This window comes from Callionymus lyra, chromosome 3, assembly GCF_982586985.1.
Source record: "Callionymus lyra chromosome 3, fCalLyr1.hap1.1, whole genome shotgun sequence".
In the NCBI taxonomy this organism is placed as follows: domain Eukaryota; kingdom Metazoa; phylum Chordata; class Actinopteri; order Syngnathiformes; family Callionymidae; genus Callionymus; species Callionymus lyra.
The window spans coordinates 37,042,584-37,068,691 of NC_141820.1; the positions used below are offsets into that span (position 1 = coordinate 37,042,584).

The 26,108-nt window shown below is 40.0% G+C and overlaps 1 protein-coding gene across 1 annotated transcript; it reads right to left on the bottom strand.

Moving 5' to 3' along the window:
* Window positions 1–72: 72 nt before the first annotated feature.
* ahcyl2b (adenosylhomocysteinase like 2b) lies at window positions 73–25,790 on the bottom strand. The gene is made up of 17 exons (XM_087787785.1): window positions 25,451–25,790; window positions 11,268–11,376; window positions 10,248–10,391; window positions 10,045–10,145; window positions 9,495–9,597; window positions 9,302–9,396; window positions 8,869–8,975; window positions 7,924–8,040; window positions 7,791–7,854; window positions 7,357–7,445; window positions 7,226–7,296; window positions 7,057–7,151; window positions 5,324–5,422; window positions 4,542–4,610; window positions 4,357–4,435; window positions 4,102–4,222; window positions 73–1,465 (listed from the first exon to the last, which is right to left on the bottom strand). The coding sequence occupies exons 1-17, from the start codon at window positions 25,772–25,774 to the stop codon at window positions 1,459–1,461; spliced, it is 1,794 nt and encodes a 597-aa protein (XP_087643911.1). The 5' UTR covers window positions 25,775–25,790; the 3' UTR covers window positions 73–1,458.
* Between the last annotated feature and the right edge of the window lie 318 nt (window positions 25,791–26,108).

Below are 26,108 nucleotides of genomic sequence, written 5' to 3' on the forward strand. Positions count from 1 at the left end.
CATTAGTACAGTAACGTACTGGGTAACCATCTCAGGACGAAGCGACATGAGGGCATTAACCAGACATAGGCATTAGAATTGTTTGCATCTTTATTCGTATCAGATTACAGAATTCTTTAATTATTGCTCGTTGTCGAACGTCATCTTGTTTTCCACAAATCAAAACAGATCAGAGGAAACAATAAATACAGGAGATGATTCTTCGTCGTCCTTCTACAGGTGTTCATATCTGTATAGAGTTTATATACATATACGATGCTGGTGTGAGCGCGCTCCCGCAGCATGTTATGAACGCCCCCCGGCGCACAGGCCAACATCCTGAGGCAGCTCATAACAACCATGTCTGAAAAAAGTTTACACACAATCTTTATAGAGACATTTAGATCATTTTCGGGAATCACTCAGAAAAGGCCACGCCTCATGACGAACTTGCAAAAACACAAAATAAGACTTAAGTTTGAGGATCACAACAACAACGACACGACTGAAATTTAGACACACAAACATGGGCTGGGATCAGTGGCGCTGAGGAGACTGAACAGGAAATGGAGCGCCTGATAAACTGTTGTGCTATTTCTTGTTGTCAGAAAGATGATGTTTACTAGCCTTTATTTTTGCACTTGAGTTCAAGTAAGGAGTGTAGATTATTCGCGTGAGGCAGCAAAACATCGAAAGATGTAAAGAATAAATTAAAATTCTCGGAGATGGCACAGTGTGAGTTTGCCTAAACCGATATCTTGAAGACAGGGAAATCTATTTTACCTTGGTAACTTTGTGGGTTCACAGCCAGACTACTGAAGTCAAATTACGATTATTTAGAAATATTACACTGTGGGAGGTAGCTTTGCAAAACCAACAGGTTAACTTTTGCGTTATGCAAAAAATGGATGTGGCCACCGCATTGATCAGCCAGAAGAGAATTGTCACACAAATATTTAACATTAACACAGACAAACATTAGCAGAGAAATAAAAACAGTCAGCCTGAAAACAAGGATCATAACAAATAAATCAATACGATATGATTGGACCCTGAGTTCCTACCTAACACCCGCCCAATTTATTTAGCCCCGCCCTCAAATGATACAAGTAGAAAAAAATATGATGAAAAAAAAGTCACCGTCACCAAAAGAAAAGTCTCTGATTAACATTTTTTTTGTGAAGCATTTATATTTTTTATGTATTTATATATATATTTGTAGACTTAGTGTTGAAATAAAACAATAAAATATCTGGCGATGGCAAAATAGGATGGACGCGCAACTGGACAAACACAAGAACAGCAAGAGAAGAAGGCGAGTGTAAGTGAGGGCTGCGAGAAATGTTTGCCGGATAAGAGTAAAGGAGCCGAACCAAAGCTCAGCCCCTCATTCATATACAAAGCAGATGAGTTGAGTCCGTTCTCCAGCGCCTCCTCTCTGCGAGTCTGTGTGGTTCTGATGTTCAGTCCATCGCTGGATTAATACCTTTGAGAGAAAAAAAAAGAAAAAAAAAGGATGATTCTCCTTCACTTCTCTCAGATTCAAGAACTTAAGTTTTACAAGAACACATTACTATAAAATGGAAAACTAAAATATATTTATCAACTTCACACAAATGACAAAAGCAACATACAATACAAATATAATTTGTCTAGAGTTCATACTTTTTACATCGATTACCTTTAACCACAGAATTTCATTTTGATGTCGAAAGTGTTTTTAAATGGATAAAATTCACAGCTATAAACACTATTTTTGTTTTCAGACGGGGGTCCTGGCACCAGAGTCTACCAGTTTGATTTAATGTCATAAATGTGTGCCATAACTAGGGATGTAACAAATTACCGATATGAATCGGAAATCGGTTTTGACTTAAAAGATGTGATACACAAGCCCCTGGACCGATCTAAATGTACTACGAATGGGTCGATTGCCTGATTACAAAGTTCTAAATTGGTTTGTTGTATCAGCAATACAGCTGGAAGCCCCGCATAGCTTCGCTGATATAAGAGCAACATCTATGTCATTTGGTGCTCTGCTCTCGAACTGCTTCTCTACTGGTTTACCCTCGAGACCATGCATCGTCTTAGAAAGCCTAATGAACTCGCCACCCAGTTGGGTGCAGGCCACTTCCTATAAAAAGTGGGGAATCCCCACCGCACTTCCTCCTTTTCAATTCAGCGAGAAAGCTCCTGGCAAGTGATCTAACAAAGTTGAGTGAAATCATAAACATTGAAGTAGATAAATGTGCATGCATGACACGTGTGATGCCCCCTTGGAGAGGGGGGACACACATGCTCTCTGCTTTCTTTGTCTAGGCCCGAATCACGTGATGGCGGATTGTGTGGCCTGCCGATCTTCCTGAGAACATTAAACAGCGCCGGGAAGCGTTCAAGGCCTGTCGAACCACGCTGCCTCGTCTGCCCAGATCATGGGCCGATTATGATCAGGAGGACGACCGGCGGTGTTACAAGACGGATCCTAACTCCCCGTCTATCCGCTTGACATCCTCCCACGCCTCTTAACCGCTGTTGCAAACCGCATGGAGTTCGACCCCCCACCCCCCTTAGCCCTCCCAGTCAAACTGCCCCTGTTTCACGTGGACTCGGAGTCGGGAAGGAGGAGGCTCGCAAAACTGCAAATCTGGGTATGGTCTGCCCAAAAATGGTTGAGATCTGGGACTATGTGCTGAGAGGGTCTGCCTCTCCCATGGCTGTGGGTCCTCCTGTAGCAACCTACGGATGTGTTCTGTGGGGATGGGGTGGACTGTTGGCGCGGGGTCCCGGAACCCTCGGACGCAGGATCCTGGAGCTCGGCTCTGACCAGGCCGCCCTGTAGCTCTGCCTAGAGCTGAAGACAGGTTGATGCCGATGTTGTTCAATAGAGCATATAGGAGGGATGCAGGTGGCCTCCCTCGCACACAACATGGGTCTCCTATGCGATGCACTCGACAGCGATCGCCCAAAAGAGGCGGCGAGGCATCTTCCCGGGGGCTCCTTCCTCTCCTCTCCTCTACTCCTTCAAAAGGAGTTTATGGGAATTAAAGAAAACGTAAAACGGAGGACGTTTCTGTGGTTCGTTCTGAGAATGATGTTGGTAGCGTGCATGTGTTTCCGCCTGTGTGAGTAACATATGAGCCAACTCTCATTACGGGTTTGGAGGTGGTTTTAAACACCTTCGTCCGGGTAATGCCGGGGCTGCAAAAACGAAGTCTGTCCACACGGATGAGGGACAGACTTCAACCACATGCGTTTTATTTCCAAACCAACAGATGTCCGCGAGACCAGCTCAGTCAGCTGTGTTTACATCCGCTTTGACAAAGAGTTTGACAGCTTATGAGGTGAGTGAAACTAGACCAGAAATGTCTATATTCCCCCACAGCATTGGCAACAAAGACAGGCCTCACGTTGGGTGGAAGAGAAACAATCGTTTTATTTTGAATGTGCTATTATTTAGTTTTCTGCATTGCGGAAATGATAATAGTAATACAATTTTTATGATGTGTATTAATGTATATATATATTTAGAGTTAATAGTGCTTTATATAAGAAAAGAGAAAAACAAACTTGAGTCCATTCATCAGGACAAACTGAATCTCAGTAGCAGCTCATTGTTCAGATTTATTATGTACCCCATGTATCTAGTTGTGTATCAAATCTTCTTATATTGGAGAGATGCACATCCCTATCCAAAACATAAGGAGATTGACCCATTGTTTAAGCTACATCTCAAGAGACGGCTAAAAGTTGTTCAGTTTGTATAAAAGCACAGGTATCGGTAGCACAGGTAGTTTGTTAAAGACACTTTTATAGTGCAATTTTGTTTATTTAGTTCTAAAAAGATGGTAATATTCTCTGCTGATTGAGCTTTGTTTATTTATTTTCGGAAGATGTATTCATTGATTGTTCTTGAGTTTTCGATCCAGATTAGATTTTTTTGGGAAAGCTTTTAACATACATTTCTATAGTTCCAAGCACATCATTCTTTGGATTCAATGAACGCAGTATCTAGGGGGCATTGATGATTAAGACGCTCTGATGATACCAACCACAAGTGGATAGTTTTGGCTGATTATAGTCTTAAGATGAGATCAGGTCTGGAGCTGGAGGGGTCTGTGGTACCTGTAGTAGTTGGGCTTGAAAGGTCCGTTCTTGTTCAGACCCAGATACTTGGCCTGCTCGTCGCTGAGCTCTGTCAGATGTGCATCAAAGGTGGGGAGGTGTAAGCTGGCCACATACTCATCTAGCGGGGAAACAAAAGTTAGTACATCCTTACCAAATGAGGTCTTCCGCTCTTGAGTAATGTACAAACTCTACTTTCCCTTTTTCGGGAGACTGAAAAGACAGTGCCAACAAAGAAAATATTGGGATCCTCACCCATCTTCTTGGGCAGCAGGTAGACATCCTGCTTGTAGCGTCCTTCTGGAGCATTGTAGAGCTCGATGAGTGCAAGAGCCTGAAGACACACGGTTATTAGCTCCGTCTTTATAGTTTCAATGTTCACAGCTTGACACAACAATGCTACAGTGAAATGCTTTGAGCACTCTCCCAGAGGGAGTTACCTGGGTGGTGGCTGTGATGGACAGCACAAAGGTAGGGACGGTGGAGCAGCTGAGGTTCAGCAGACGACCCTGTAGAAAAGTGTCACATCATACTGATGGGTAGCAACAACGCGAGGACACAAACAACTGATGTGCTATTTTCAGGATGGGGAGTGTCAGTGATGATCTGAGTGTGAGGAGCAGCAGAGGTGAGGAGGCGTGCGTGCGTGCGTGCGTGCGTGCGTGCGTGCGTGCGTGCGTGCGTGCGTCACTGCTGCCCTCATTCTGTCACAGTTAGACCCTCAATTTTGCTGATGATTTTAACCTTGCTAAGAAAACTTTATTGCAGGTAAAGGTAGATTAGCTTCTTCTTCAACATGTATTCAGTCCTGCATCAAAATCTTGAACCTTTTCCAATACAGCTTTAATACCAAGAGACCCCACACATCTTTAACTCAAGTTTGTGTGTTTCCCCTTCTCCCATGTATACATGTACACATGCAGTTTTCAATTGGACCATTGAACCTGTGTTTATGTTAGTTTACTTTTGTTGCATCCATGTGTGCTCTCTGTGTGTGTACTGCCATGCTCATGTGTACCTGTGAACCGGTGTGCCCGTTTTCCCACATTTATGTGCTTGCTTGTGCGTGTTTATCGTGATATCAGGACTGTAATGAGTATGTGTGTGCAAGTGATTGTGTGTACTTTTGTGCGCATCCAAGTTTTTTTTTCCAGAAATCCATCTGCCTATTTATGTACATATCGTCTTTTGTGTACCCAAGTGCATGTGTGTGCGTGCCTACCTCAGCCAGAAGTACGATCCTCTTCCCATCAGGCCAGATCACATGATCCACCTGAGATCGAACTCTCTCCCAAGTGAGCTCTGGAGTCCTGAGACTGGCCTGCAGGAGACAAACATGTTCACTAAGGTGGTGACAACTTTTGGCCTCTTGACCCCTGCCTGTAAAGGTGTCCAAGAATAACCGATTGAGGTTCATAAAGTATTTTGATTGTGCTCACATGTATATTGTCGGAATACATTTGTCATCTTGAGCGATCATGTGATGGGTTAAATGATGGAAGTATTAAGTCAGATCGGGTGCCATCAATCTCACCTCTGCTTTTTATCTGTGCATTAACTTTGTTCTTTGTTTTTTTGTTTATAAGTTAATTATGTAAGTTTGTTGATTATTTAATTGTTTTGGTTATTTATTTGTTATTGTTGTTATTTTCTTGAATGTCTTAATTAATGTCTGTTTAAGTCTTTAACTATTAAGTCTTTAATTGTATTAAGTGTTTAATGTCTTTAATGTTTTGCATCATGGGTCAGAGAGGACCACAATTTATTGTATGCTGTATGTCTTAATACATGCATATCTGACAATAAAAGAACTTGACTTGAAAAGTCCATCATACACGTAACATGAGATCTGTACTCGTACTATTAACTATCATTGACGCAACTACATATTCATACTCGTAATCCAGAAGGTACGCATGAGTAATTGAAGACGTGTACTAAACACAACCTCTTGAATCTGCAGGTGTGAGTCACAGATTCGTTTTGCACCTCGAGCACTGCTAAAATAGTTGCATATATTCCACACATTCGTAGCATTTGATCTGTACCCGTACTTCAAATGCACATACACGCAACTATATATTTGTTACAATAAAACACAAGGTACACATGTGTAATTGAAGACTTGTGGTCGTAAAATACTTAAAAAAAACTTTTTTCAAGTTAACTACCTTTAACTTTCCTCAAGTCAGGCGTTACTCTCCTCTTTCTCATCAGTCAAGTGATGTGAATCAGCTCCTGCAGCACTTCCTCCCTACTTTGACTTTTTAGCTATTATAAACAACTTTAGACCAAAACATCCATCAGATCGAACTTCCTCAGGCTTTAAAAGAAAAGTCTTCAGACAAAACGACATTAGACTCTCTTAAATATACGGAGCCCGAGACATGACATGGTAAAAATATAACTATTCAGGTCTAATTCTGTATTCAATTCTCCAATTGCGCGCATGGCATCATCAACCTCACTGGCTCAGTCAGTAGATTTCAGGTCTTAGCACTTGGTTCAAAACCATAGTGCATCTGCATTTTTTTCGTGGGATCTCATGTACCAAGTGCGCGCTCACCTAGTTTTCCACGCTAAATTACAATGTCATGTCTCAGGCTCCTTATATTTGAGAGCATCCAATGTTGTTTTGTCTGAAGACTTTTATTTTAAAGCCTGAAGACGTAGCGACAAAGTATTTTACAACTACAAGTCTTCAATTACACATGTGTACCTTGTGTTTTATGGGTACAAATATATAGTTACATGCATGCACATTTGGAGTAAAGGGACGGATCTCATGCTAGGAGTGTGTGGAATAAATGCACCCATTTAAGCAGTGACAGAGGTGCAAAAAAAAAAAAAATCTATGATTCACTTCTGCAGATTCAAGATGTTGCGTTTAGTAAGTTGTACTCGTACACTTAGAAAAATAGTCAACTTTTTTTATGACTACAAACAAAGACCCACCACATCAATCTCAGTGTTGGAGTGACCCATATTGCAGACAATGCACCCGTTCTTCATGCGGTCCAGGTTTTCCCGGATCACCACATTCTTGTTGCCTACAGACCAATGACAGAAACAGTGTCAGGCTGAAGAGGTCAACTCAGGTGTGAAAGTTCAACTGCTGCCTCACCTGTGCAGGTGATCACAATGTCCACTTGTCTGATGATCTCGTTCAGCTTGACCAGTCGGAACCCGTCCATGCTGTAGAGAGATGAGAGTGAGATGGGGAACAGCACACGATGACCAGTAACTGGGTCGTACCAAGCCTGCAGGGCGCAGATGGGGTCAATCTCCGTTACGTAGACAATGGAGCCCATCGCCTTCAGGGCGGCACAGCAGCCTTTTCCCACCTGAAGGCCAACAGGAGATTGATTAGTTAGCAGAAACTGTGAGGCAAGTGTTTTAGTAACCCATTGACATGTGAGGGAGTTAAGGTAGTATCTCACCGGCGGAGAATCCACCGTGACTGCTGTGACAGATCAGTCGTGGCGACTTAGAGACTATATATAGGAACTTAAAAACATCTCCAACTTGTCTACCATTATTATAGTTTGTAATAGATTGTAGTACATGATTATAAATTTCCTTGATATCTGTAAAACGGACCTTGAAATATGAAAAGGTACTTTTAGATGTTTTATAAAAAGAATGATTAGATCAGATTTTCCAACAGAGTGCTAACTGAGTCTCTTCACCTCTCCATAGCCACAGACGACCACCTGCTTGCCTCCAAACATGACATCAGTGGTTCTCTTCAACCTGGGAATAAAACATTGGTTAAGACTGTTGTGCAGGTAATAAAACTGACAAAGTTTTCCTGCTTCTGACCCATCTAAGATGGACTCCCGGCAGCAGTACAGGTTGTCGAACTTCTGCTTGGTCACAGAGTCGTTGACGTTCATGGCGGGGACGCACAATTTTCCCGCTTTGGACAGCTGGTACAGCCTGTGTGCATAAACATGACTCAGTGTAAATAACCCCGTTTAGCATGTCTCATTGTTTTGTTGCACGTCTTATTGTGAAAGCACATTAAGACATTTATTTATAATATACACTTTCTTATCAAGAGTTCACTTTGGCTGCACGATATATACAATTGCATAGAGTTCAATTTGCTTCACTAATGGCACTGCTGCTCTAGTGTCAGTCAGGAAATTGACTGATTTGAATGTTGCGGTTAGTGTAAAACAATGACACGTAGAAACACAAATATTTCCCATTTTAGGCCACAGCATATTCATGACATCTTCATGAATTATCGACTACAAATGCGTTTAAAAAAGAAAACTTCAGTCAAGTTTGTATATTGTAAAACGGTTCTCAATGAAGACGAGTGGTAAGCAACGTTCAAGGGACTGTCCCTTAATAAATGAATGGTGGGGTTACAAACCAGTTATGTCTTTGAAATATTTACAAACTTTTTAATGCCTCTACATCACTTTTGGAAGAAAACATACTATATAAATTGAACTGTTTTCTGTCATTTTGAAATAAACTTCGGTTATTAGTTACAAAATATAAACTGATGAAAAAGATGAGAAAATTAGTCTTAGCTGGCAAATCACCTTAAAAATCAGAAGAAAGTGACAAAACCCATAATCGAGAAATTATGATTGACAATAACTCTAAATCTCTGGTCTATAATTCATCCTAACTAAAATGAAACATTACACTGGTATGATCATTCGCATCTTTGCCGCCAGATGGCGCCGAGAAGACAGTAGCCGCTAAATTCACTGATGACTATTGAGAAATTCAAAGTGATAGTGTGACCTGTGAACTCCAGTGACGCTCTCCTCCACGATGCCTTTGATCTTCTTGAACATGTTTGGATATTTTTTGTAGATCCAGTGAGTCAAGTCGCCACCATCGTCCAGAATCTGTTGCCAAAACATTAAGATTCCATTAATGTCTTGAATTAACCAAATGATCTTCTATAGCGCTTTAAATTGTCCTCTATTCATTTTTAAAACTAAATACATTTTCAAACCGAAATGTCAGGTTTTTAAGTGAATGTCATTGTACATTTACAAATGTTGACATCTCTTGTTTTATTCAACGTGTACGTGTACATTTTTATTTCATCATTCTTATGATGGATCCATGAAGCTATTTCTTTCAAATGTGATGTTATAGTTTTACAGATCCAGATATATTTCTACACCACTTATTAAAAAAAAATAAAAAATGAATGAATAAATCGCACCATGTTGGGCTGCCAGCCCTCGACATTGACACAGCGGTCGATACACCACCAGAAGTCGTCCTCGGACTCGCCCTTCCACGCAAACACACTAAAGCCTGGACAGTCACATGAGAGCTGGTTTTTAGAAGACTGTTGCCAAGGAGACCACAGTACATTTGTCAGAACAGTTCTGGAGGAAGCGTGTGCGTCTCACCTCCTTCTGCCAGAGCGGCTGCCACCTCATTCTGTGTGGAGTAGATGTTGCAGGCGGCCCATCGACACTGCGCCCCGAGAGCAGACAGAGTCTCCATCAAGACCTGGAAAGACATGACACACAAGTTTGTGTTTGTGTCTAAATGTGGGTTTTGAGTCTGTCAAGTGTGAATGTCCATAACCATCCATTAGTGTGCGTCTGATTTATGTCCCTCTATGGATGTCACCGTTTGCGAATGTGTGTTCAGTGTCTTTGTATGATTCCTTTTAGAGCGGTATCACCGGATGAACCATTTTCCGCATGTCTCCCTGTAAGCACTTCCATAACATTGTGCGAGTTTCCTATTCGTGAAATGTGCATTATTTCTGAAGGATATAGGTCGTCAGTCTTTGTGTGTCAAGATTGTCTTTGCTTCATAGTAAATGTTGTGAGAAATCTTATTACACACTGGATAGGCAGTGTGTGTTTGTCATTCTGGTCTATAGTAATTTTCAACTTGAGTCACTGTGTGTGTCATTGTGTGTGTGTGTGTGTCTTTGCAAGCACTGACTGCAGTCTGAGCAGTGATGTGAGTACATCCAACTACTTTGGCACCAGCAAGAGGTTTTTCTCCCTGAGCTCGTTTCCTCAGAGCCATAAGAGCGGGCATCTCTGCAACACACAAACGAATTGATGTTTTTTTCATTATAAAATTTTTTAATTGTTAATAACTGCCACAGACGAGGCGGCTTTGGCCCAGATCTGTAAACAAACCTTGTTCAGCGATCTCAATCTCTCTGCGTCCGAAATCGGCCTGTTTGATGTTCTTGATGCAAAAGTCTCCGTTCCCCTTGGAGTTCTTCTGCTGCTTGTCTCGAGGAGAGGTCTCGTCATCAGAGCTGTCTGTGTACGACGCCGCTGCAAAACACTTGTTGTCATGAGTGTCTCATCAGAACAATCACACCTCATTTAGTATGCAACACAAACATTTAAACTGGAGAAGCACATTAGTATTGAGCAGGTTTCTAAAGAAATGTATGAAAATAGGTTGTCTAGTCCTTGAACGCTGTGCTGGTGCCGACTCATCATTTCTTTGTTATGAAAGGTCACCAGACATTTGTTTGTCACAGACAGAAAGGAACAATCACATGGAAACACAATAACCATGAATCACTTGCACAGAGCACGCAATTTGTTGTAAACTCAAGATTTGTCTGCTCCTGAGTGACAAGCACTAAATAATGAGAAGCTTTCATCGGTGGCTTCACAATCTCTAGTCACGACTCTCTTCAGTTGATGGAGCTTCTGTAGATCTCAGAGGTTCTCTCCCGAAACTATGCAAGTTCAAGAACACACTGTGCTGGAGAAGATTGGATCATAATCCTGAGTCTAAAGTTACATTCTTCTTCTTAAAGCTCATTTGGACTGACAGTGGGACAGAGGCATCATGGGAGAAAGCACAGGAAGACTGATGACAGTAATGACTCAAAAAGACCAGGAGATGCCATAATTCCTGCCTCACATTCTAGAAATGTTCTCCAATATTCATTTTGACGACAATCAAATAACTTCAAGACCATGATAAATGCCTTGTAAAGCTTTTGTGATACAACTCAGAAAAGATTGGTTTTCATGACAGGCACTGAAATGAAATAACATAAAAAGCATGTTTCCTAAAGCTAAAGGAAAATTCCAAGTGGAGAAAATTAAACAGTAAAGCAAAAACAAAACTCTAGTCCAAAAGTACTGGCCGCTGTACTCTGAAGATCTTTTGTGTGGGGAAACGGATCTTACCTGAGCTGTAGCTGTCTGTGGAGGACTGCGAGATGGATCTGGAGAGAGAGCGGCGGCCAATCTTGGAGGGACGTTTGTTGAACTCCTGCTTCTGGTCCGCAAACTGGATCTGGAGAAGAAAACAGTGTCATGTGACTCTTATCACTGCAGTACATGGAGATTAGTGAACTTGCAATTGTTTTGTGACCCTTTATAATTGTATTTGACTAGATATGCTTAAACAATCTTGAATTGTTGCCGTTTTAGTGCTGCATTTTCCACATTCAGGAAACTTCATCAGAAGCGTCAACATGTAATTGATGCAAATAAACGTAAAAACATTCATGCAGTTCAGGGCAACATCGGAACCGTTTAAGTAAAGTGGATTAAATGAATAACAGATAAGTATAATATTGAACTCCTAAATACCTAGCATGTCCAGTTCGCATCTAGGTATCGTTTTGGTTGATAATAAAACACTTGCAGTGATGACTATCATTGGACATATGGTCCCAAAAAAACCCCCAGTAATTTATTGGATCGAAATATTTTCAAATGTCAGACAAACTTGTATGACACAAGTCGAAAAAAAAAATGAAGCCGTTACTAAAATGCCCAAATACTATTCTTGTCCGTCCATGAAGAAGTCATTGTTATGTTCAAATGTTCGACAATATGGACGTTTAATATTTTTTACATCTGTGTGAGATAACACTGTTCACATTTGGTCTCTGCATGTTTTCACGTCATATGACGTCCCTGCTCTGCGAGTACATTATATATTCTACGAAACTTTCACAAAGAAATGCAAGATGATGTCAGGTTGGATAAAAATGCCTTTGTGTTCCATGCAATCGACAAAACAGCACAGCAATAGTTTGGGTAAACAGAGGTTAGCTAACGCAGCTTACCGTGTCTTTTAAAGGGAAAGTGGGTAAATTTGAGGAGAGGGGGGCTTAAGAGAGGTTTTTTGGGACAAGATTAAAGGTAGTTAGTTCTGACCTCAGAACAGCCGGTACTTGGAGAGAGTGAAAGAGCACATGATGTGATTACTGTCACTGTCTATTCATGAATGAAAGTGAAGTAGCTCAGTAGACAACAGTGGAATTAATTCAAAATACTTTACCCTGAAACCAATGACAAATGAGACCTCTAGTTTTAATCATTATGCTAAACCAAATTTTGTTTTAGTATAATCTGGGATGTTATGGTTGCTCCTCAGTTCTTCACTTTTAAAGTGAAACATGAATCAAAACAGTCCATACATCTTACACTACATTATATGTACTTGTACACTAGCTCTATATAGGTTTTTTGTACGAGAGAACTGTAATCAGGGGCCTCATGAAACAAGAATACATGCTCACAAAAAAGGTTTTATATCAAGAAGGAAAAGAGTGAAAACAAGCAAGTTTCCTGCAAACATTAAAGCTGACATACACAGACATCCTTTGCTATGACCCTTGCCGATTTTTAAAAAATGTGCAGGAATTGTTTTTATAATATAATCAACAAAATTACGACTCGCATTCATAATTTTTTTTAGTGGGATCTTTCAGTTTCAGTTTATTTCTGAGCCAACCAATGTCAGTCTTGTAAGACAGAATCACCCGCATGTCAGCGAGTTTTATCAAATTGTAGGTAAACGGTTTCAAATAAAAGGGGCAAGTTAAAGAAAAAGCTTGTTTTCCCTCATGTGTACAGGCATACGTCCTGAAAAACACATTTCTATATAACCGCCATCACATGGCGAATATGTGAATGAAAACAGAACGTTCTTTTAATACGTGAACGCAATATAAATGTGTGTGTAAGAAAGTTCATTTTAATAACAGGAGCATGTATTATTTTCACAGGAGCAAGTGTGTGTGGAAAGGGAAGAACACATCTCTGTGAAATTCCACATTGATTGGATTTGTGCGTACGCACAGCCTAAAGCCAACATACAGAATCTGGATGCTTGCAACACATGACAGCTGCAGCACCGGATCACCAAACCTTTTAGACCAGCTTCCTGTAATGTAATATACATATAATATAATATACATATAATATATTGGATAATAAGATTTTTTATTCTATCGACTTATCATTCACTGTCAAAGCATGTGAAACTCTAATGCAGGGGTGCCCACCCTTTTTCGGATCGCAATCTGCATTCAAAAAGATTAAGTCCAAAAGATCTACCTTCATCAAATTTGAGCAACATAAGTAATACATACATTTCTGTCTGTGGCCGTCCCCTAGACTCCATCGAGGCCATCCTAGAGAGGAGGGCTCTGGCAAAACCATGAGCCATCATGATCAATATCTCACACCCTTTGCACAAGACTTTTGGGGCCTTGAAAACTCCAGTCAGAGACTTATATGATAGTGTTGTTGCCATCTCTCGCCATTGTTCACCAAGTGTTGCATGAAGTCCTTTGCTTCACAGCACTCTTGGTGTGAGTTTTTACTTGGCCCATTGCCTCAGTTTATTGGAATTCTGGGGTCCGTGTCAGTTTATGGTTCAAACGTATAGGGTTCAATTTTCTGTAAACTTTCTACTTTTTCATCACAAAAACTTAGACATGATGTTGAAATTGTAAACAAAAAAAACCTCCAAAAGTGATTAAAAGTTTAAGGCTTTTAGCATTTATCCCAAGTTGATCTTACTAGGGTTTACAAAGCAGATCATATTGGCGCGACAAAGGTTTCATCCATCTTCCTCCGACAGTCCAGGTTAATTAATAAGCGGCGTCTGATGGAAAACCTGGCATCTGATAAGTTAGAACAAGTAGTTTGGAGAGCTGAAATAAGCAGTCAAGTATGTGGAAACAGGCACATTAATGAGAGTGTAATGGATAAGATGTTAATGATTCGCCACTGATTGTAGGAGACTTCAATCCAGAAACCGCTTTTACAATCGTGGCGATATCAACTCTAAAACTACTGTAGAGGGCATGTAAACGGCAGTAGAAACCTAATGCTTTTAACATGGTTTTGTTCAGGGGCAACCATCCTTGAAAGTTACCGATTTGTAGCTTTCAGAAAATCATTTGAAAAGCCAACCAGGACTATCAAAGGAAGAGACAAAAATGATTCAAAGCTTTAATTTCTAAATTCAGAGGGTAACGACAAACTGGAAGAGATTCATCTCCAGAATTCTTCAACTCTTTGATTGGTTTGGAGTAAGTTTCTTTCCAACTGGTTCTCTTAAACTCTATAGTCAACAAAATAAAAAAAACAAATTGTACTACAACACATTTTTTTCCTATACAGAAGCCCTCTATGGTTCAACATTTGTTTCAGACATAAACCTAGGAGGCATTGTCATAGCCAACACAAGTACGTGCATGAGACACTATGGCATTACAAGAGTCATCTTGGAAGTGGGAGTTAGTAAGCAAATAATTTTTATTTGTATAGCGCTTCTGTCCCACTTCTAAGTTTCTATTTTTTTTTTTTAAATCCACCCGGATAGAACCGTTCAACAAAGTCGAAAACAACCCCACTTGACAAATAGAAACATGAGCTCTGTAATAAATGTAAATTCAGAACCTTTCAACTCCTGCTGCAGCACAAGGCTGCAGTAACTGTTAAGTACCAGATGGAAGCTCTTGCATATCAGCCTCCCTCGCCTCTGCTACATTCTGCTCTCTCTTGACATAAGCCGAAATGGAAGAGACAAACGCCCCTCCCCCTCGGCAACCTTAGGCCTGGGAACCATGCAGGTTTCAGTGAGGATCAGCCTGAATCACAGCACCAGCAGGAACACCAGGACAATTTCACAACCTTGAGTACAGAGTGAAGGTGATGGCGACACTAGCCATTCTCTCAGAGAATAGAATTGTGTTAAAATTGCCATCCCCCATGCGGTTATATTTCCTGGTTTACAGTGATCCAGACTGTCACAATTCTTCCTCAGGGAACCTAGTAATTCTACCAGCTTACATGCAGTTTCAACAAAAAAGGAAAAAAAAGAAAAAAGAATCAATGGCCACCAGCGGTTGTTCCTATAATATACAAGCTATACATGTTCAACTCATATCTTAAATTTTATTCATAGACTATTAGTGATAACTACTCATACTCTTGTATAAGACTATGAAAGTCTGTAAAGTTATCACTAATGATCTCATAGTAATTAAGGTAGAGTAGAAACATGATCCCTGCATTAGAATCCAGTCCCCTTATCTGGGGACTTGGACATCTTTTCTGGATGTTTCTTGGACACATTCCTCCAAAGAGATGTTGTGTTTCAGGTGACCTGGGAACCCGAGTTTATTTCCCAGGAGAGCTAGTTGAAATGTTTAGCAAAATGGCTAGTATCTCTTGCAATCACAATATATTAAAGTTTTCTCAAAAGAAATAAAAGTTGCATCTTCAGGACCCTTTGTTTTGACAACATTTCTCAAATGAAGAACGTGCAGGTAAAGGATGCCAGAGGCCTCCCAGTATTTTGGTTTAAGAATGGACGAGTGGCTTCGTGTCATTTTGAATAGATAGATTTTGACTTTTAACATAATTATTTATAACGAGTTGTTGCTTAAATATTTAATAGTTTGAAACACTGGTAATTGTCTTTGCATTTCTGCTTATGTTTGTTCACCAACTATTTGTATAGATTGTTATTGCATTGATTTGGAAATATATTTAAAAAACTCTAATGCTGGGTAGGTGTGAATGTCACCAAATCACAAGGTTTAAAGAGGTATACATAATGTTCTGAGTGGTCAGCACAACAACAGGCTGCGCTCGCGGTCGTGCGTGTGAGTAAGTGGTTGACGTGACACCGACTCCTTGTTAGTGTCATAAAAGTATATTGTGACGTGTTGGGCGATATTCTAGGATCCACGAGTAGCTAATGGAAGCGGCAGCTGTTCCTAGACTCCCACGCTCTGATTCATGTCACACTCACACAGGCAGCAGAGAAGTGTAGAAACGGTGCAGAAAGTTCCTGTGGACAAAAGCCTCAGAGCGAGCCATTGTGTCGATGTGGAGGACCTCGGCCGATCTGATGTCTGTCCCGCCTACCTTCACCGAAGCAAGATCAAACAAACATTTTTGAACTCACACTGAACTCAAACTCAAAAAAAGATTAACCCAAAGAGATTAACAAGAGCAACAATTGTCACAGACTCTCAGGCAGCCAAATTGCATCATCATAGTCAGCAAAAAACAAACAGATTGTTAAAAATGCAAAACAAATATAAGAAAGATTATTTATGTTAAAGAAAAAAAAAAATTCATATCTGTATCCATTAATCCAGTCAATGCATATTAATACACTAGGAATTCTCTTGTAACTTTGGACTACAGCAGGAACCGGCAAACATGAGGCAAGGTTCGTATAAAGTTTAGCCGGGTCAGGGAGTTGATGATGTCACCACCGCTCTTGCCGATTTGTGCATTAGCATGAAGATAACTGCTCACATGCACGCATATCGTTACCATGCAGGCACTTGACAGCCAGAGGCGCCACATGCATCTACCAGTGGGCAAACACGTGCCTGTGTACACAAACACAGCCAGGGGCGTCGTGTTTAGCCGCGTCAGAAGCAAACATGGTGGAAATATGTGCTCTTTAACATAGCCAAGTCAACAAGTGCAAAAAGATAAGGTGTACAAATGTAGTAGGGAAACCTCCGCCAGGACCTGCTGCTGCTGAACCAATATCTGATTCATGAGTTCATGCTCGAGTTATACTCTCTGCACAATTTAAACTTTGCACAGTCAGCACACATAACTGTACATCTACATTAGCTAGATCAGCATCTATTTAATCATAATTCAACTTGAGCAAAAGGACAAACTGTAACCCCAAAAAGAAATGTTTGGAAAAAGGAGTAAAACAAAACGTTAAACAAGCCATAATATTTTTTATTTACCTAATTTGAGATGTTAACACATTTTTTTGTTGAACTCAGCAAATGTGTAACACAGTCGCAAACTGTGTGTGCATGGAATTCATAGAAGATTGACAAAAAGTGATAATGAGTAATGAAGATGAGTAACAAATTAAACTTCTCACACTGGGTCTGGCCTTTTTATCTACACCTCCAGTCAACAAGAGTTATTTATCCATCGCTCGTTGACAAGATACAACCTGAAAAAATGAAATCAGGACTAATTTAATCTCCATGCTGACACCAACGACCTCCCTGCACTCCAGCACCAAAGCGGTCATATTGATTTGTGCTTCCTGTTCTATTTTTTTTTTTTAAAGAAGAGATGATAAAAATAAATGATGGGATGATCGTTTAAGAACACTTTAAAAAACACACTTAACACAAGGGCTGGGTGGTTCAGCAAAATTTTAATACAATTTGTAGTGAGAGTTTTTTCCCAAATGATTAATTGTAATGCATGATATAAGTAAGTTAGTAATGGTTATTTCCAATTACTTACTTATTTATATCCTTGATGAGTTGGACCATAAGAGTTTTTCATCTGAAACCACTGCCTGCCCTTTTACTCATAACTAGTCCTTTTAAAGTCAAAAGTTTACTTTGCACATGCTGTGATATTGTGGTGCAGCAGTGAAATGGGTCCCCAGCTGAAAGGCTTCCCTACAGTGCACATTGCTGAAGTTGTATGCCATGCATGGAGGCATAGCGGTATATAAAAAAAAAAAAAAAAAAAGTTTTTTAATTAAATAATGAACACCGGTTTTCGACACAAAACGATATATATTCCACAGGCCTACTTAGAACTGAGCTAGATGACCATGGCAATTTGTTTTCTTCAACTCAATGTAGAGGTTCTATGAACACCAGACACATTTGTTAACCTAATTTTAGCGCTGCATTTTGAGACATTAACAGTGTGGCCATTAGCATCCCTGTGTTGTTTTTAACACCGATATGTAATATACCTCAATAAATCCCAATGATGCACAAACACCTTCATATATACTTCCAACGAGAGGGCAAAACAAAAAAACGTCAGTTTCCACAAGTGAACAATGTGGGCTGAGGTCCAACAGAACACCTCGTAGGTCAACACCAAAGATTCTGGTCTGAAAAGACAGAACTAGAAGTCTAATTACAGAGATTGAACGTCCATCTTGCTACATGTCCATAAACAAGCTTTCCTCTACAGAAAGTTATACATTTGTCTCATTCACTGTGAGTGGGGTGAAAACATGTGAAACATAGTGGTGCAGAGAGGCACGAGTTAAGAGAATACAGTTCATGCAATCCTTTTGAATAATCCCCAACTACTTTTGGCGAGGGAGGAGAACATTGAGACAATAGAGGTTAAGACTGGATTTATCAGGCCATTGCTGATGTCCAGAGGAGATTTGGATCAGTTTTAGATTTTTGGCTAATCACAAGTTTTAACAATTTTGTAAGAACATTTTGAATGGAATGGGGTCTCTAGCTTTGACAGCTCCACGGTGCTCCTGGTTTAATATAAAACTTGTGTTTAATTTTACTTAAATGATGAATGAACAGGTTGTAGTGTATCAGTTACTGACACCAACAATCCCCTTAGGTCACAAGCCTGTAGTTTCTCAGGTGGAAATAACGTTTTCCTGTTAATCTATAAAAACGTTACTATGGAATGCAACACTTTAGATACTATATTGACAGGCTTGAAAACTCCCCAACACTTAACAAGCATATGTGATCCCCATGATTACATAAAACCCGGGTGTTGTTATGGATATTCCAGCATCTCCTTCAAATATTAGTGGAGTGTCTGTGTAAAGCTATGCAGAGACATCCAAGCCTCAGTATCATTGGACATCAGGATTTAAAGGTTTGGTTTATCGCCGGAAGCAAAGCAGCCATGCGCTTGGGTCGGGATCTTGTTTAGGCTCCATTGTGATGCAGCACTTTTTGAACACAATGTTGGTTCTTTGTTAATGCAGCAGAGCTCGAGTTTAGAGCCACATTCCTGGTCACGCTGCAGTTCAGCGTCCACTACTGCCTCTGATCTTCGTGTAAACTGGGAGTGCAATGTGGAACACGGTCCTTTTCCTCCATTCGCTTGCTTCACTGATTCACCAACCGACACTGGTTCATGGCAGTTAACACAGAGAAACAAGTTACTGATGACAAGGCTTAACAATTCCCCAAGATGTCCCATCACAGATGTACCATATATTTCATGAAGGAAATTTACTCAGAAGACCATTTGAGAACCAATATTAATGTGAAGAAGTGTTTGCCCTTTTACTGATTTTTTAGCCTTTGCATGTTTGCCACAAAAAAATGCAAGCAAATACAACTCAAACTAACACAAAATGCAGTTTTTAAATAGATTGTTTTAGGTAATATCACAGCATCACACTAGGATTTATGGTAGGACTTTGACTAGGTCACTATCATTTTCTTTTCGTCCATGAAGAGGTGGACTTAATCATGAGTTATGGATGAGTGTCCTGCTGCAGAACCCAAGTTTCTTTGTTTTTCTCCCACAAAAATACATACCCTTAATTTAAAAAATCAGTCTTTTGGAAAAGTGCAAAGGTAATACAATATTCTTAACCACCAAATCAGCCCCGTCTTATCTTAAAATACTTGTGTTCACTCCCTAATCAATCTTTAACATCCAAACAACCCGGTCGCACACGGAGGTCAGATATTCAGCGAACCGTCAAAAGGCCTCTGGCAATGTTTGAGCGGACACTCAGTGAGTCAATAACTAACAAAACTCTTCTTCAGCATGTTACGTCTGATGCTTGGATGAGTCACATGCAGACATCTAAAGGCATGTTGTGTTGGTATGAAGTGATTAAATGATCTCCCAGGAGAATCTGGATCCTGGCCAAATGCTACACTTGTGCATTTAAATTTTAACATGACTAGTTTGATATGAAGTTATGAACCTTTGTCGTTGACAAAGTACAGCTGATAGGAATTTGAGCGAAACATACGTTATTATTTAGACATAGTTTATTCATATGTTGGACTCAAACATCTGGAATCCTGGAAGAAGCACCTGTATTTAAACAGGAAATTGTGAATCTATTCCATGAACTTATTATGCAAATGAAAAATTAGTTCTGAGACAGATACACAATATAGTATTTGGGTTGTTGCAAAATGTATATATGGTGACACCCTTTCCACAATACTGTATCAATATTCTACAGCACTGTATCGGTTATTAAAAAGGATTAGGATAAATATTCAGGCCATTGTCTTTTTGTGTTGCAATTAAACCTCCGGCCGCTAGATGGCAGTAGTCACTCCATCCTCCAGGGCTAAATGAACATTGACATCCCGTGTGATCCCAGTGATAACTGTGGACAAGAGGATACTGTCAACTCCAGCAGCTTTTAAAGCTGATATATGGACACATTTGGTTTTCAAAATAAATGAAAGCAGTTGCAACTTTGTCATGAGTCATGTAGCCTGTAAATTGTGCAAGACCAGAGTCAAGAACAAATATATCCTTACAGTATTGGAATACATTGGGTCGTTGCCCCTGTATTGTGATACACATTCTATAGCCAGATTCTTGCCAATACACAGCCCTTATATCATTTTGCTGACCTTTTCCCAAAATGGCCATATTTCAGGGTGTTGTTCACAACTTTGGAATTGGTAGACAAACATGGTTATAATAAGTTTAAAAAATGAAATATTTAAGAAAAAAATGGCTATTCAAGTCTCATTTTCTGAAGAACGTATTTCCAGATTCTATGGATAACATTAACACTTGAGAGTGAAATGCAATTCATCATTTATTTACTTCTAATTATTCCCTCAACAGTTGTTATGCCAACTAGCTGTCAGACTACAGTTTATATAAGGGGGGCGAGGACACCCTTGACAAGCCTACTGTTAACCAAAGAAAATGTTGACAAAGACAGTTGTCCTGGTCAATAATGTATACTTCAATATATCCATTTACTGGCAAGTACTCACAACCCAAACTAACCACAGGACTTTCGGAGTCACCAGTATCTTCTCTGCAAATGTGTTAGATGAAACCAGGGTGTACAACCGATGGCAAACTAAAAAACTAAAATTGTAGTAATAGAATTCTGTGAAATAAACAACATCCTCGATTTAATGGAGTCAATGAAAGTGTAAAGAGCGTTTCTAGGGATTGAAGTTGGTTTCATTGAGAATGTAAGAGGCTAGGAATAACATCTGGATATTTACAAAATGCTGTCCAGCCACTGAACTACCCAGAATGTGAAAGTGAAGCCCAGTGCCACATCACAAAGCTCACATCTGGCCATGACCGGTCTTTTAATCCAGTCATGTGGCGGCAACGATAAAGGCTGGGATTAAATCTGGCTGCTGCTTCACTTCCTGGATGAGCAAGAGTCAACAGATGCTACGTGAGGAGTGCTGGATGCAGCTATAGGGTCGAGTAACGTGCTAATGATAGACCTGTGGATGCTCACTGGACTGGAACAACATTCTGACATGCAGTTAAATCCATATAATGGACTTGTGGACATTGTTGACAACATGATAATGACAATAGTGAAGGGAAACATCACCCAAACTCAAAAAGGACGCAAGTAAGTAGGTAATTTATATAGCGCTTTTTTAAGATCAGGGTCACATATAATAAGAAAGTCTTCAGATGTTTCTTGAAGGAGTCAGTAGATCCATCAAACACAGAGAGAGAGGAAGATCGTTCCAAAGCTTAGGAGCAACAGCCTGGAAGGATTTCTCTCCTCTGGTCCTGAACCGTTTTCGAGGAACCATCAGTAGATTCTGATCCACAGACCTCAGAGCCCGAGCTGGGGTGTGAGGCTGGATCAGATCAGTGATGTTTAACAATACAAAGCTTAACTCGAGTCTTAGTTTGTATGAAAAACAAGACTCGTATAAACATCATAAAATGTTGTCCGTCAAGTTATCGGGCCAAGCAACCAGACCAGCTTGTTCTGGTCCTGCACAGGGCCTTGTCAAGTATACATTCCATTAAGATGCCCAAAAAACTAGTTTATTTCGATATAAAAATATCAGAGGTTCTAGAGTCTCTTATGGATGACCAAGTTTCACACCCCATCAAGAGAGACTAGGCTGCAATTAACTATTTGCATTTTGATCTAGTTTTTTTGATCGCCTACATGCAGCTCATCACCAAAGGAGAAAGTACGAGTGTCGATGGAACAGCAAAGAGCATTTGTTCAGCTCATCCTTTGTCAAGTCTGTGTACCAAACTTTGGTTCTGGGAAACACTTAAGTAATCAAGTGATCAAGACTTGATAAGGCTAGAATAAATATTGTAAAAAATAAAAATAAATTAGGAACCGGTATAGAAGTGAAGGTATCAGTGTGGAATTTTGTCGAACAATTTAGCCAAATCGTTTACCACTCAGAACCTTGGCACACCGCGCCGACTGTCGGTCAGCTGACGCCGTCGGGCAGTCGAGTGGTCTGACGTAGTCTGGCCCCGTCTCTCCAAAAGAATGCCTCGTACACACCAAAGAGACCGTTAGCAAAAGTGTACTTTCGGCGCATGTGCGACAGCGGGTGACGCTGCACCGTGTTGACGTCAGAGAAGTGAAAACCGGAAATGCTCAGAGACTAGTCGAGAACGGTCTGTGTTATCTGGTGTTTACAATAGTCCCTAAACCTAGCACTCGACCAATCAGATTGACCATTGAGCCAGTCTCCCGACTGAACGCGTGCACCCGACTCGGGGTGACACACCACAGGGACTGTGTGGGCTCCAGATTTACATTGTGTAATCTTGTTCTTTCCCTTTATTCTTGTTCTTATTTTTATGAATAATTGCTGTATTGCTGCATCTAATTGGAAAAAAACAATTTCCCTGATGGAGACCTCGGGAGGGATCAATAAAGTTCTACCTACCTAATCGGCACGGTGCGTCAAGGCCTTAAAGACTACAAACTTTACCACAAAATAAATACAAACGTTTTTAATGGTTATCCCCACTACCCAAATGTTGTACATCATTACCTCTTATTCTGTTATAGAAGAGAAATAAATAAATGATATCATAAAAATAACACATTCAATATAATATACTATTAACGTATCTGAGCGAAAACATTCAACTTTCAATACAGTTTTATTGAAGACATTTAATGAAGTCAACGTGATTTATTCTCCAACATATTTAATCACATCTAACTCTACAATAGAAGAGGATCATCAGAATAATAATAAAAGTGACATTCTACAAAGAGGAACATTATCGTACATGCACTTTACAGGATTACATTGTATTTAATATTGAGATGAAACCATCAAACAGACATTCGCTTCATCCATTTACAAGATAGGTTATTTTAACAAGGTATTTTGGTCCTGTATGAGTAGTGACTTTCCTCTACACCCCAGATATGTTTAAGAGTCTAGTCTGGTAACTCATATAATAAACCTACAAGCCGTCTTGATCCTATAGTTCTTCCTTGGTGTCAGTTGTGAGGGGGTACATGCTTCTTGTCATTTTGTCAGTGTCGTATAATTTGTAGTATCGTTTCATTATCATCATCAATAATAGTAATAATATAATAATATACACAAGCACTAGATGAGCGGAATGTTTTTTTTTTTATTTTTACTTGTGGCATACTGTTGCCTTTTAGAAAACAGTCAGGCACTAACTATTCGACTTTTTATTTGCCAAAAAAACATCTCATAACCGAATCCAGAGGCATCTAGTACCAAAAATCCCACTAACAAAAAGGCTTTAATTGGTCAGTTCTTAAATATATCCCAAGGTCACGCCTATGCAAAATGCACACTTCTACATAACAGTATAAAGGTCAGATGTTTAAATTACATTTCTAAATGGTCTAAAGCAACTTCCATCTTCCAACTGAACACCTCACTAAAGCCAAATAAACTTTAAAAAAAATAAAAATAAAAAATATATATTTATATCTCCCATACATAACTCAACCAATCAAGAGAGACCAGACTCAGATGATCCTACCATGATAGAGGTGTGTTGCTGGAAGTAATGAGTCTCTGATAAGGCATTACATCTTCTATCGTATTTAGCTTGTTGTTGGGTCACTTGTTGTGGAAACCTGCAGACAAATGTGACCAAATTATATACATCTCATGCCTTATCAAACTCCTGGACTTTCTTCCATTACATGAGAGTGAGAAACATGGCGATAAGTTTCCACTTGAACACGGTTGCTAAGGAGCAGCAAGAGGGAGGGAGGGAGTGGTGGGGGTTACTCTGATCCTGGGTCAGTTAAGAGCCTCGACCCAAACTAAACTCAGTATTCACACTCTAATGTGTGAACTCAATGTACTGAGCCCCAGTGAAGATTAATAACTTTGTAAATTGTACAGTAACTGATGGAGCTCTTCTAAAGCTGAAGCATTGATCCATAGTGACCTCTGTGCTGACGCCAGTCATTTTTAAATGGATGAATAAAAAGAAGCAGCTGACAAAAAAATAAAATAATAATAAAATAAATCAATAGTGTTTTTGCTTATAACAGAATTTGGAAAAGTGATTAGCAAAGAGCTGAGCTAAAAGGCATCATGGTTAAAAATGCCTCTGATTGGTCCGTTATTTGCACCTAATGAATACAACAGAGTTAGAAGGAGAACAATCCTTTTATTTTGACAATTTAAACCAACATTTACCCAACTCGAGCCAAAGCTTAAAAAACTAAGTATATTTAAATGTATTGAAAATGTTGTTGGAAATACTTATGTAAACAACATTTGTACTGCATTTCATTGGTCACAAAATGAAGTGTTTTATTAGCAGCACAATGTTTATTTTCCATTTTTGGAAACATTTAGAATACCTGAGATACCCCAGATAAATAGAGTTTAATTACATTTACCAAGATCATTGTGTAGCGAACTAAGTAAACAGGTGAATTTATTTCACTCTTTATTTATTCACAATTCCAAATGTACTTAATTGGCATGTGTATGTATTCTAAAGGAAGAAAACAACTCATAATATTAAATATTCATATATATATATATACACATTTACCATTTCACCAGTTTCACTTAAACTACTTTATTTTATGGACATTGAAGGAGTAAGAGTTAAAAAAGTTGTCAAATAAGGAAAAACTTTAACGCTCACAAGAAAGTATCCAAAAAACACGAGGCAGTAAGTGGCAGGTTGGTGGTCGTTGAATAAATAGCTATTAAGAGTTTTAGATGTCTTAAAGTCTCACGAAGTGTCATGAGAAGACCGTTATTAACGCCGGAGCGTTAGCCTGTTAGCATCGACACAATGCCGCCGCGGTCCCTCGACAACAGCCGGGACAGTCGACCAGGATGTCTTACCTTCTTCATGCGAGGAGCTTCGGCCACAGTGCCGTCCCGGTTGACGAAAGCTTCCCCGCCGTTCTGCTGCGGGTCCGTCCGCTTCATAGCCGAAGCCTGCGGCAGCTTCGCTGGATTCGGAGTGAGCAAGCCTGGGCTGCTCTCCGCCGCTTTAGCGGACGGTTCCACGTCGGCGGAGGAACCGGCCTCATTGGGAGAACTCCGGGGAACATTCTTGCCCTCCGAGGTGGGTGTCAGCGGGGACGCGGCCGGGGAGTCTTTGCTGGCCGGGACGTCTTTGAGTTCGACCTCTGCCATTTTCGCTGCCGCAGCCTGGACTGACATGCTGCAGCTCTGAGCCCTTTACAACAGCGGAGGGAGCGAGGAGCTGCGCAAGGCACGCCGGGAGTTGTAGTCGATACTGTCGAATCACCATTTCTTTCTTACTTTGACGCATTTATGGTGAATATGTTCAAAGCAACATAACTTCACATTGCCAAAGCCTGGATTTTCAACTAAAACATCCTTTTTTATGTTGTGTTAAAGTTAACACAACGAATAGTGTTAAAACTGATAAACAAAACTAAATCGTTTTAACTGAAAATGTGGCTTAATACTATAAATACGTGACATTTATTTAACAATTTAACATAAACATTATTTTTTTTAGATTTGAAGT

Coding starts and splice junctions, on each gene's coding strand:
- ahcyl2b (XM_087787785.1), bottom strand. CDS start 25,774: ATGTCAGTCCAGGCTGCGGCAGCGAAAATGGCAGAGGTCGAACTCAAA. Junction 7,446..7,790: donor TCGTCTGTGGCTATGGAGAG/GTGAAGAGACTC, acceptor GTTGGCCTTCAG/GTGGGAAAAGGCTGCTGTGC. Junction 5,423..7,056: donor CCAACACTGAGATTGATGTG/GTGGGTCTTTGT, acceptor TGTCTCCTGCAG/GCCAGTCTCAGGACTCCAGA.